The following is a 12,500-nucleotide window of genomic DNA, read 5'->3' as shown; positions in this document are numbered from 1 at the left end:
TTTCAAAACCATTCTTTGTGACTTGCTCCTCCGAATAGCCTGTAGTTTGAAAATGAAAAAAGTTTAATTCCAACATCTTTTAATGCAAGATTGCAAACGCATTTGGTCGGAGTAGGTGGCTACTGCAATCGTTGCTAAGATGCCAAACAGTGCGCATACGTGATGCATTAACGTTCACTAGAATTGGAACAAGATTATTTTTAAGAATTCTTGTGTAATCTTTACTTATCTACTTCATTTCGAATCATAAACATAGTTAACGTCTCCTATCTTCCTTAATTGCGTGTCGTATGTATATAAATATCATACCATAGACTGAGCTTATTTGACATATTCATACCTACTACTTTTTGGCCATGAGAGAGAGAGAGAGAGAGAGAGAGAGAGAGAGAGAGAGAGAGAGAGAGAGAGAGAGAGAGAGAGAGAGAGCAAATGTGACCTTCGACGCAAAGTACGACTGATTATTCAGAGGGTATATTTCTTGACGCTACTATTCTGTTCCAAACCCATTTTTTTATAAAGTTAATTTTTACTCAAAGAAATTTCAGAAAGTTCTAAGTCTACGCTTTTTCAGAGTTGACTGCTTAGGATAGCCATATTTCATTATCACACTATATTTTAAATTACTTATATGTAATTTGCAATGATTTCAGTACAAAAATTCGAAGGTTTATGTCAAATGATTACTATTTTTATTTTTTTGTGGAGTATAACAATTAAACATTCTTTTGTCTGATTAACTGGACCGTCTTGCATAGTAATGAGAAATAATAAGTGAAATATCAAGTGAAATTTGATGTTAATTAAACCAGTTTCAGTTTGATTGTTTTCAAAATCTAATTTTTATTCTGAGCGCTTCCATGATTTCTGATGAACTTTGAATAAAACTGTTTTGTTTTGTGGTTTTAGTACACAGATTAGAGTACAATACCCTTGATTGGGAATTAATAACAGGTATATACCACACATAACAAACTGAATATTAGATAAGAGAGTTGTGTGCCTGTAGCGTATTGTGTGAATTATTTACAACTGACGTACTGAATGAATTTTAACATTTGCCAGCCGTAAATAAATAAATGAGTCATTTCATGAGGGTTCCCTCGCAAAACGCGAAAGAAAACATTGTTGCGCCAAGCCTCAAGGACTCGCAACAAATTGAGCGACGGGCGAAAGAACAAGAAAATAAAAATAAAATAGAATAAAACAACAGGAAAGCACAGGGCAAAAGCACTCGAGTCATGAGACGCAATTAATTCTACTGCCAGACTTCAGCGAAAAGAGAAGGAACGGAGCGCCGAAGGAGATTAAGCTAGCCTTACGTAACTGGTTCTTCTCTTCTTCTTCTTCTTCTTCTTCTTCTTCTTCTTCTGCTTGAGCCGACGTCGTACCTGGGGCCCTGTTTGCGGAAATGTGGTGTCGTGTATTCTAGGAAAGTTGATGTCAGCCATTCGACTTACTGGTTTTATCTTGGTTATATGTGATCTATCAGGGAAGGCAAGCGGAAATTTGTGTATGTATATATATATATATATATATATATATATATATATATATATATATATATATATATATATATATATATATATATATATATATATATATATGCATGCTTATGCTTTCAGTAAAGCCAGATGGAGATTAACAATTGTTTCTTTTGTTCGGACCAAAACGAAATCAAAATCTAAAGAACATTTGGCCAGTTGGATTATAAAAGGTTATTGATATCTGCTTCCATTTCACTGTGGCAATCAATTATGGTCGTCACGAAAAACAGACGTCTATACCCAGGTAATGTGATTTATTATAATTTATGAAATTAACATGTAGCTGAATGATGTACACTACGTTCTCTATGTTAAAATGAGCAGCTGCACATTTTATTACAGGTGTCATTTGTATTCTGTATCCGTATATGTATATGTATATATATATATGTATATATATATATATATATATATATATATATATATATATATATATATATATAAATTATACACTGCACCTATATCAAATTTTACAGCTGAACATTCTCACATACAGTCACAATCAGTCAAAAGCATCGTTCCAAAATACTCAGTGTAAAGCGCTCAGCTACATATTGATTCTTATATAACAATAAGTCACGTTACCTGGGTACAGAATTCTCTTATTTCAAGACGACGGCAGTTGATTGCCACAGTGAAATGGATCCAGATATCAATAACCTTTCATAATGTAATTAGTGAAATGGTCTTTAGATTTTCGTTTTTTTTTTTTTTTTTGTCAGAACAAAAGGACTTAAATATTGATCTCCAACAGGCATTATTGAGAGCATGAGTATAAAGCATAAAAGCTGTAACAAATAAATTGAATCTGTTTCAATTTGGAGAGATTCATTTTTTTATCAAAAATATTTTAGTTATTTTAATCTATTTTGTCAAGTGGGACAAAAAAGTAACATGAATAATCTGAAGCATTCATTTACCACGATGATGTAAGGATTATATATTTTTGAAAAGGAGTTTTGTAAGACATTACACAAAAGGAAATTATGATTTATTTTGTTGCATTGTTTAGAGTATTTTTATTTCATTACATTACACAAAAGGAAATTATGATTTATTTTGTTGCATTGTTTAAAGTATTTTTATTTCATTAACTCTCTCTCTCTCTCTCCATATATATATATTTTATATATATATATATATATATATATATATATATATATATATATATATATATATATATATACTCTATATACGTACATATCTATGTACGTATATATATACTATATATATATATATATATATATATATATATATATATATATATATATATATATATATATATATATATATATTCTAGAGTTAGACCTACATTGCTTATTTAACACTGAAATATACTAACCCTCCAAGCAAACGTCTTGAACAATCTGATCTCTCTCTCTCTCTCTCTCTCTCTCTCTCTCTCTCTCTCTCTCTCTCTCTCTCTCTCTCACACACACACACGCGAGGCGCTTCCTGAATCCGGCAGACAGAGGACAAATCCTCTCGATTGCTCGCCAGGAATAAAAGGTTCGTAAAACAAATCACGAGTCGCCGTTTCCTGCTTTCCCCAATTTCCACAGCTCACCGACGACCTGACCATTCTTTCTTTAAATGGGCCTTATAAATTCGCAAATGATTTCCTTTCCCATCATTTCTCTCTCTCTCTCTCTCTCTCTCTCTCTCTCTCTCTCTCTCTCTCTCTCTCTCTCTCTCTCTCTTCCTGCATAAAAAGTATTAAGAGGTATTGATAAGAAATTGCTTCCTAACTTATGCTATTTTTCGGTTGCCATAAATTTAAGAAAGAAATGGACATATATTGAAGAGAAAGTTGAACGAAGAGAGGGGAGAAAGAAAGGTATGTTGAGTCAATGTAGTGAAAGTAAGGGGAGGAGGAGGGGGTTTAAAAGGAAGGGGTTACGATGAGGTGGAAGGAAAGAGGTAAGGGAGAGGATTACCAACAAATGAAAACACGTAGAAAAGAAAGTTGCAAGGGGAGAAAGAAAGAGAGAAAGTTAGGGAAAGCAGGGGGAGGAGGAAGAAGTGTGGGACAGGGAAAGGGTAGGGGAAGGGTGAGGGATGCTTCCTAACTTTTGGAAACAGATGGTAAAATGAAGGAAAGAAAGTTGCAAGGAGAAAAAGAAAGGTATGTTGCGTCAAGGTAGTGGAAGTTGGGGAGAAGGGGGGGAAAGTAGGGAAAGGGGAAGGGAAAGGAAAGGGGGAAGGATTAAGGGTGCTAACAAATGGAAAAAGGTAGAAGAGAAAGTAACACGAAGAAGAGAAAGCAAGAGAAAGATATGTTGCGTCAAGGTAATGAATGTAGGGGGAGGGGGAGGGAGAAGTAGGGCCTGGAAGGGAGAGGGGAAATGGGGAGGGAATAGGAGGGAAGGGGCACTGACAAAGGGAGGTCGATGAAGATCGCAGGTCGAGTAATGAGGCTGATGTTGTGAGAGGTGCATTCCCCCTTCCAACACAATGGCAGACTCCATTACTAAATGACAGGAGGCGGGTACCCCCACCCCCTTCCCTAACCCCCACCCTTACTCACATATACCTCTTACTTACCCGCTTCCACCCCACTCCCCCTTCCATGTACCATCGGGTCACCCTTATACTTGCACATGATACTCCTCGGGCGTGAAGGGCGAAGAGTGAAAAGATAATCTTGAGCAGTCTTGAATGGCGATTTCCTCAGGTGTATTCTCTCTCTCTCTCTCTCTCTCTCTCTCTCTCTCTCTCTCTCTCTCTCTCTCTCTCTCTCTCAGGTAATTAGCGTTGCACAAGCATATTTTCTCACATCACATTTCTTTGTCGGAGTCAGAGAGAGAATACACCTGAGGAAATCATATACATACATATATATATATATATATATATATATATATATATATATATATATATATATATATATATATATATATATATATATATATATATATATATATTGGCATTCTAATGCAGGAGAGGTAGATTATATTTTCAAAACTATTCAATATTCGAATGCATAGAGGGGACAATTTACATGGTTGCCAATGCCTCGTCATGGATAGTGAAGGAAAGATGAAGTTCCTGGTAAATAAAAAGGTTTGGGCCAGTTGTTATAGGAGTAGTGAAATAATGAGTATTTGTAAGAATGGTTGGAAAACGTACGCCATTTATTCAGCGAGATATATGGAAATGGTTGTAGCTGATGATGACAGAATAAGGAGAGAACTGAGCTTCTAAACAACAGAGGGAATACAAAGGTTACCAGGCTCTCTGGGAAAGGTGTAGAAGCTAGACTCTATAGAAATAAAGTCTGGTTGTAGACTGCCAATAAAGGAGGAAAGGCAGAGGCTATAGAGACGAATTTTATATGCAGTATATGAAGAGTAAGCGACCTTGAAGCCTGAGGAATGCGGTGTCGAGCGAAGAAAATGGTGGTTAATATGGGCGAAAAGGCGATACAAGAGACTTGCGGTGGTTCCTTCGCGTAGTTAGAAAAGAACTCGATTTATTAGTAAAAACTTGTTCGGGTCAGTTGCTTTGTTGTAAGGGACAGATGGAGAAGATGGTATACCTGACTATATTTTAGGAAAGATCTGTTGAAACGGCATAGTCCTCGGTGGCTTCCTTCACGTCAGTGAGAAAAGAATTCAATAGATTACTGAAAGTGTGTTTAACATAGTTTTTTTTTTTTTTTTTTTTTTTTTTTTGAGGGTATGGAAAAGAGAGAGACCGTGGAATTATCTGACTATCTTCTGGGAAAGAGGTGCTGGAACGGGTTGTGAACCTTAATGGACTGGAACAAAGTACTTACCTGCAAATAGATCTGGTACTTCACGTTGATAAGGGCCAGACGATATCATGATGAAACATTTACTTCATAAATTGTCAACTTAGAATTCATCATTGGTATAGCTATTAGAGCAAAAATGTGGCTTTAGCGTTCGCTTTTCATCTCGATCTTTCTTCAGTAACGAGAAATGATTGTCAGGTGGAAAGTAAGAATTGCTATTATGACATTGTCATCAAGAAGAACCCTATTCATACGGAACAACCCCACAGAGGCCATTCGCCTGAAATTCAAGCTTCCAAAGAATGTTAAAGTGTTCATTTGGAAGAAGTAACATAGGGTAATAGGAAATAAAGAAAGAAGAGATCAGTTTTTAGAAAATAAAGCGTAAATGAACAAACTAATAAATAAATAAATAAATAAAAATTTAAGTAAAGTAGTAAGATACAAGAAATACAGATGTATAACGAATACAGTAATTGTTTTGTTAGGTTCTTGCGCTGGCAAGAGAAATGCAGCCGGCATATAATTTGAATACTTTTTCATTTTTTTCTTTTCCTCGGAAGAGGTCAGTGGAACGTGCAGCTGCATATTATGGGAACCGAGGGTGAATTAAAGATCTTTAAAGTTGAAAAAAAAGGAAAATTAAGGTCCCAACCTCGAAATAAGAAGTGAAATATTTTGTAGCAGTAAATGCATAAAATATGAAAACTGAAACTTGAAAGTTTTTTTTAAATGCGTAGAGAAAATATAAAATAAATTTTGCAAAACTTGTCTTGTTTTATAACATTTGTTAGGATGCCTGACGAAACATGATAATTCTTTTTAAACAGAATGAAATAGATAATTAGTATTAACCCCATTAGCAATGAATATATTAACGATGTTCATTTCCAGTAGATTAATTCTTCATACACAACGTTCGGAACATTTAATAGACATGCTCATTTCTACAGTGACAAACATTTGAAATAGCAAGAAGATCAAGGCCATACAATCTCATCATGAGATATTGCAAGATGACCGGAGTCAGTTTTCATTAATTCCACATGAATAGTGTCAAAGCATACGTAAGTCTCTAATAAATGGGACATTTTTACATTATAGCCACCCACAGGTTCTAATAAAGTGAACAAACCTTTATGACAGATATCTGTAAGTTAGTGACTAAGCAAAGCATGATTAGAACGAAGAATTGCAATCTTTCTCTTATCGTTTAACGTCTTGCAATAAGATGGTGCTTTATGAGAAGGGTTTATGTGTTATATTTTATCTTTAGAATTTGGCTTCACTCAAATTTTAATGTAGTGATCATGTAAAACAAAACTAATACTTAACATAAACAACCAGTGGGTGAATTGGGAAGAAGGAAATAAAAAATTAAAGGATTCGTGAGTCTAGTGGCTTAGACGTGGGGAAACATTATTCTCAATATAATTATTTCTGGGCAAAAAGGGGCGTCAAAATGTCTCGGTTCTGAAGTTAATCAAACTCAATGATAAATAAAAAAATAAATAAGTAAACGTGGTATTTATGCTCTACATCTTGGAAGGGGAAAAACGTTTTCCAAAATTATTTCTGGACAAAAATAAGGGTCCATATATTTCAGTCGTGACGTTACTCTAAATATTAAATGAAAAAAGTAATGTATCTTACTCAAACAGAATAATAAATAAAAAAAAAATGTTATTCGTTTTCATGGAATCCTGAAAGTAAAGAGCTGAGAGGAAAATATCACAGTTGCGTTTAATGGATTTTTTGTGAGAAGCAATACTTAATCACCTCTAACACCAGGCTACACAGCGCTGGCCTGCTTGGGACCCAGTGCCATGCAAATACGTGGAATTTTCGAGTCCCAAGAGTTTGCTCGCATGAAATGAAACTTTTTTTTTCTCTTTTTGTTTGGGGGGGGAGAGGGGTTTGGGGAAAATGCACGCCACTTTTGGGGAAAAAGGTGACATTTTCTGATCGGATCTAATTAGGCAGTGGATCTTGCGCGAAATCTGAGGACGATCTTCCGACGAATCTGTACCCGTCCAGAAATTAGCATCTCGCGAGAGAGGGAGCGATCTTTTGCTGGAAATCTCTTGCCTTTAAACTTCTACGTTGCGAGAATAATTATTCTGAAGAAATGGGTTTTCGGTACTGCGCAGGCATGACAGTTTAAATGTGAGCTAGTTGAATACGCTTAGCATTTATATATCATTACTGAGAAGGAATGTATTAGTTACAAATAGTTTGAAATGGAACATAAAATTTAGGCCAAAGGAAAAGCGCTGGGACCTGTGAGGTCATTCAGCGCTGAAAGGAAAATTGAGAGTGAAAAGATTTTAAAATTGTAACAGGAGGAAAACTTCGCATTTGCACCTTGAAACAAATGTTATGGGAGGGTGGAAAGTAAGATGGAAGAAAGAGAATGTGACCGGAGGCACAATGAAAGTAATGAAAGGGGTTGCAGCTTGGGGCCGAAGGGACGCTGCAAAGGACATTAAGTAATGCATACAGTGCACTGCGTGCGGTGCACCAACGGCCCCACCCCTTACGGGGGTTACAAATAATTTAATCAGACATAAACGTGTCATGCGTTACTACCCGAAAGCAATTCTCTCGTGTTTTATAATTTACTTACATTTTTATTTAACTGTTAATTATTTTGCTAATTTTTTTTCTAATAAGTGGTCTCTTCTTTATGTATTCCAATTAGTTTCTGTTACTTCCTTCCAGTGAACGCTACATTCTTTGAAAGCTTGAATTTCAAGTAAACGGCCCCTGTATGCTTGTTCCATTTGAATAGGTTTCATCTTCTGAATAATAATGATAATAAAGCATCAATACAATACGGACAGAGGCAAAACAGAGATGACAGGTCAGGCCATAACTATCTCCTAAAAACTCGAAGCTCTTGGGCTGAAGGAGACGTACTTTAATCGAGTACAAAGAGCCTTCGCGATAAAATATTCATGAAAGTCGAGATACATTTGACAGACACAACGTTATATAAATACCAGATCTCCTTCGAAAGTACTGAGGGAGAAAAAATGGAGGCCTGAATTTTAGAGACCGTAGCTTTGCAGTTTCTTGGCTGTTGTGTATATAACGTCTTCCTTGGTTCATGAAAGGAATATTTCACAACCTTTTTTTTTTTTCCTCTCTGCATCTTCTTTTGGGGAGACTTTCATTATTTTGGGTTTTTGCGTGCTTGGAGTCCGGTTTTTTTTTTTTTTTTTTTTTTTTTTGCTTTTTTATCTTCTCTCGCTTTTTTAATTTTCTTTTTTTACAGACGTCGTTCGTTTTGTAATTATGGGAGTTCCATAACTTTTCGTTTTCATTTTCAGGCATTCTTTGGTTATTACATAGAGAAGTAATATTTTGTATTTGAAGCGTTCAAGGTATTTTACGAGTCTCTCTCTCTCTCTCTCTCTCTCTCTCTCTCTCTCTCTCTCTCTCTCTCTCTCTCTCTCTCTCTCTCTCTCTCTCTCTCTATTCAGGAATGATTTGAATCCCTATTCTTTTCTTTACCTTGAAGAGAGAGAGAGTGAGTGAATATCAGTATAAATTTTTCATTTGTTTATTGAATGGCTAAGGTGCAATCTGTAGGCAACTCTGAGGATTAATACTCTCCATATATTTGAAAATATTATATTCATGTATGTATGTATGTACGGAAATGTTCAAGTAGAAAAACATATATGCATGAATCTGTCTCTTTTTTTGTACACATACATTATCGTATGTAGGTTTTCCATACAGAAAAAAATGGAGAGCTTATTCGGAATTCAATATTAAATCATTTCTTGCCAAATTTGAACTTCCCCACAACCAACACAACTTATTTCCCTGTAATGAAACATTTTGCCGTACAATCTTCCAACATTATTCCAACATTCCAAAATTTCCAAGAATTCCTCTGTATTATCATTTCATCACGAATTAAAATCATAAGTGATAAAGGTCCCACTCTAAGAACATCACATACTACAACATTTTAATGAATATGCATTGACGTCCAACCTGAATAACGTATACCTTAAGACGACCAACTTAAGAAAATGCATGAATAGGAAAATGGTTTTAGAGAGATATTTAAATATTCACTCTCTTCTCCTGTAATTAGCAGAGGGGAGGAACTGCAAAATTTGAGATGGATCCCATAAGACAAAAGAAGGAGAGAGAGAAAAAAAATAGGTAATCTCGACTTCGTGGGAAGAAGACTTTCTTGTTAACTATTCATTAGCTTGAATAAAGTTCGAGATCCTGGTCTGCAGGAAAGGTTGGAAAATGGTGCCGGGTGATATTGTACTTATTCAATCAATCGCAAAGCTCTCACATAAAATAAACAGGTATTCAAATGCATGTTTGTGAGATAATGAAAGGGTTTGGAAATTAAATAAGAATTGGGTGGTATTTGCTAATGATCTATGTTTATAAGTGGTTTGAAGTGTATGTTAATGGTGATAGTTTGACATTAATAGTGAATGATATAAGTACTTGTGTCCAAAATAAAAAGGGAAAAATAGTAATCTATATCATTGTAGAATTAGCAAACCTGGAAGTGGCTGCGCCATCTAAGAAAGTAAGAATAAATGTTACTGGTGAGAGTGAAATATTAAAACAGGATAATATCATTACAAGAGAGTTAAAACAGGATGCTTTGAAATAATTATGAAGCAGGAGACGGCCGCCTGCCAATCGCGACAGAAGTCGAGATGCAATAATGGATTCTATAAACATTTGCTATGAAAGTGATAAGAGGTTTTGAAATTTCAGTTAATTACAACAAACCAAAAAAAGAGTAAGTCTTTTGAGATAAAAGAATGGTGCATAAAAAGAGTTTCGTATCATTCATATTTCAGTTATATAAATCTATTATATTCATAAAACGAACAATCCTTAGCAGAAAGATGTTATTTTCACAGAAGACCAAATTCTTTCCCAGAACTAAACTGAACATTTCTGTTTCAGGCTGAGGCAACAAAATTCTAAGCGAGACAAGTACACTAGGACCCAGCAACTTTCAAGAGTAAGTTTGCGGAGGGAGAGCGACAAGATTTCAGACAATCAAGGCGCAAGACGTGCTTTGGAATTCATCGCGGAGTGAGTGAGTTAGTAAGTGAGTGAGTGAGTGAGTAGGTGGACAAGAAGCCAACAGCATTCCTTCTTCTTCCTTTCCTCCTCTTTCTCTGTCTAGCTGGCTTTCACCCTCAAGTCTTTTTTTTTTTTTTTTTTATTTCTCGTCTGACTTTGGCAATGGTCGAAGCGCTGACTCTTCTCTCCCATCCGGCCAGCATCCCTCGCTGAAGAGGTGATGCTGCGGCCGCTGATCACACGTAGCTGGGAGCCCCGAGATGAGCTTGGGGATGCCATTGCCCCTCTGAGGGCCTCTCTCAACCACGTTCCTCCCATCCATCTGAGCCGCCGCGCCTGTAGAGGGTAACAGACTCGCCAGATCACCGATTACCGCCGGCCGCCTTCTGCATTCCAATGAGTGGGAAAAGGTGAGGGCGGGCGGGAGGCGGAGAAGCCAAGGGCGTGATGTTGGTATGATCCCGAGGGCGTGGGCGTGGCTGGTGGTGTTGGCCACCGCGTGGCAGATTGGCCCCCAAGCCACAGCTGCTGCCAAGACCCGAATCGTCACCACCAAGTACGGCCAGGTCCAGGGACTCATCAGACATCTCGGCCACCTCCTGGGAGACGTCGAAGTGTTCATGGGGGTTCCTTACGCCAGTCCCCCCATCGAGGAGGGACGCTTCACCCCGACGAACACCCCTACGCCCTGGGACAGCGTTCTAGACACCACGACCCCGCCTCCCGTGTGTCCTCAACTTCTGCCGGATCCAGACGAAGCCCAGATGCCCAGGGAGAGGGCTCAGTTCGTCAGAAGAGTCCAGCCGGCGTTAGCCAACCAGAGCGAGGATTGCCTGACTGTCAATATCTATTCCCCCATCATGGGTCAGTTTCTTTTTTGAATATTTTTTTCATTACCATATAATTTGCATCATTGCTCAATCAGTGAGGTTAACTATTAATACTTTTGAGAAGTTAATTGAATAAATGATTTAGGAATAGAAAGCAAAAGAGAAAGGAAAGATGAATTTAAATGTTTTCTCTCTCATAGTAAGTGCATACTTGGAAAATATGAAGTAACAAGACTGTTTAGACTCAGTTAAGTAGTAAGTTATTCATATAAACTTAGGTAAAGAAAAACAAGTAGATAAACTCTCTCTCTCTCTCTCTCTCTCTCTCTCTCTCTCTCTCTCTCTCGTAAGAATCCAACCAAGTAAATACAACATAACAATCACATTATCAATATGAGCAAAGGCTCTCTCTCTCTCTCTCTCTCTCTCTCTCTCTCTCTCTCTCTCTCTCTCTCTCTCTCTCTCTCGTAAAAATTAAGTCGAGTTAATATTACAGGAATGATCTCATAATCAGGACGATCAAAGACTCTCTCTCTCTCTCTCTCTCTCTCTCTCTCTCTCTCTCTCTCTCTCTCTCTCTCTCTCTCTCTCTCGTAAAAATCCAGTCGAGTAAATATAACATAATCTCATAATCAGTGGGATCAACGACTCTCTCTCTCTCTCTCTCTCTCTCTCTCTCTCTCTCTCTCTCTCTCTCTCTCTCTCTCTCTCTCTCTCCATTAGAAATGCAGTCAAGTGTGAGTAACATATAAATCGAATTATCAACAGGAACAAACTCTCTCTCTCTCTCTCTCTCTCTCTCTCTCTCTCTCTCTCTCTCTCTCTCTCTCTCTCTCTCTCTCTCTCTCTCTCTCGTAAAAATCCATTCGAGTAAATGTAACATAATAATCTCATAATCAGTACGATCAAAGAGACTCTCTCTCTCTCTCTTTCTCTCTCTCTCTCTCTCTCTCTCTCTCTCTCTCTCTCTCTCTCTCTCGTAAAAATCCATTCGAGTAAATGTAACATAATAATCTCATAATCAGTATGATCAAAGAGACTCTCTCTCTCTCTCTCTCTCTCTCTCTCGAAAATCCATTCGAGTAAATGTAACATAATAATCTCATAATCAATACGATCAAAGTCTCTCTCTCTCTCTCTCTCTCTCTCTCTCTCTCTCTCTCTCTCTCTCTCTCGTAAAAATTAAGTCGAGTTAATATTACAGGAATGATCTCATAATCAGGACGATCAAAGACTCTCTCTCTCTCTCTCTCTCTCTCTCTCTCTCTCTCTCTCTCTCTCTCT

At 37.1% G+C, this 12,500-nt stretch overlaps 1 protein-coding gene across 6 annotated transcripts in view; it reads left to right on the top strand.

Moving 5' to 3' along the window:
• LOC136830467 (neuroligin-2-like) overlaps positions 1-12,500 on the top strand; it is a 183,179-nt gene that overhangs the window by 120,876 nt on the left and 49,803 nt on the right. For all 6 annotated transcript variants that reach the window (XM_067090029.1, XM_067090022.1, XM_067090010.1 and 3 more), the window contains exon 3: positions 10,264-11,250. In XM_067090029.1, the coding sequence (XP_066946130.1) occupies positions 10,842-11,250 (409 nt within the window). In that variant the 5' untranslated portion in view covers positions 10,264-10,841. The remainder of the gene's footprint in view (positions 1-10,263; positions 11,251-12,500) is intronic.

This window comes from Macrobrachium rosenbergii, chromosome 4 (assembly GCF_040412425.1).
Source record: "Macrobrachium rosenbergii isolate ZJJX-2024 chromosome 4, ASM4041242v1, whole genome shotgun sequence".
NCBI classification, from domain to species: domain Eukaryota; kingdom Metazoa; phylum Arthropoda; class Malacostraca; order Decapoda; family Palaemonidae; genus Macrobrachium; species Macrobrachium rosenbergii.
Note: the sequence above shows the minus strand (reverse complement) of the source record. Positions and strands in the feature narration are given on the sequence as shown.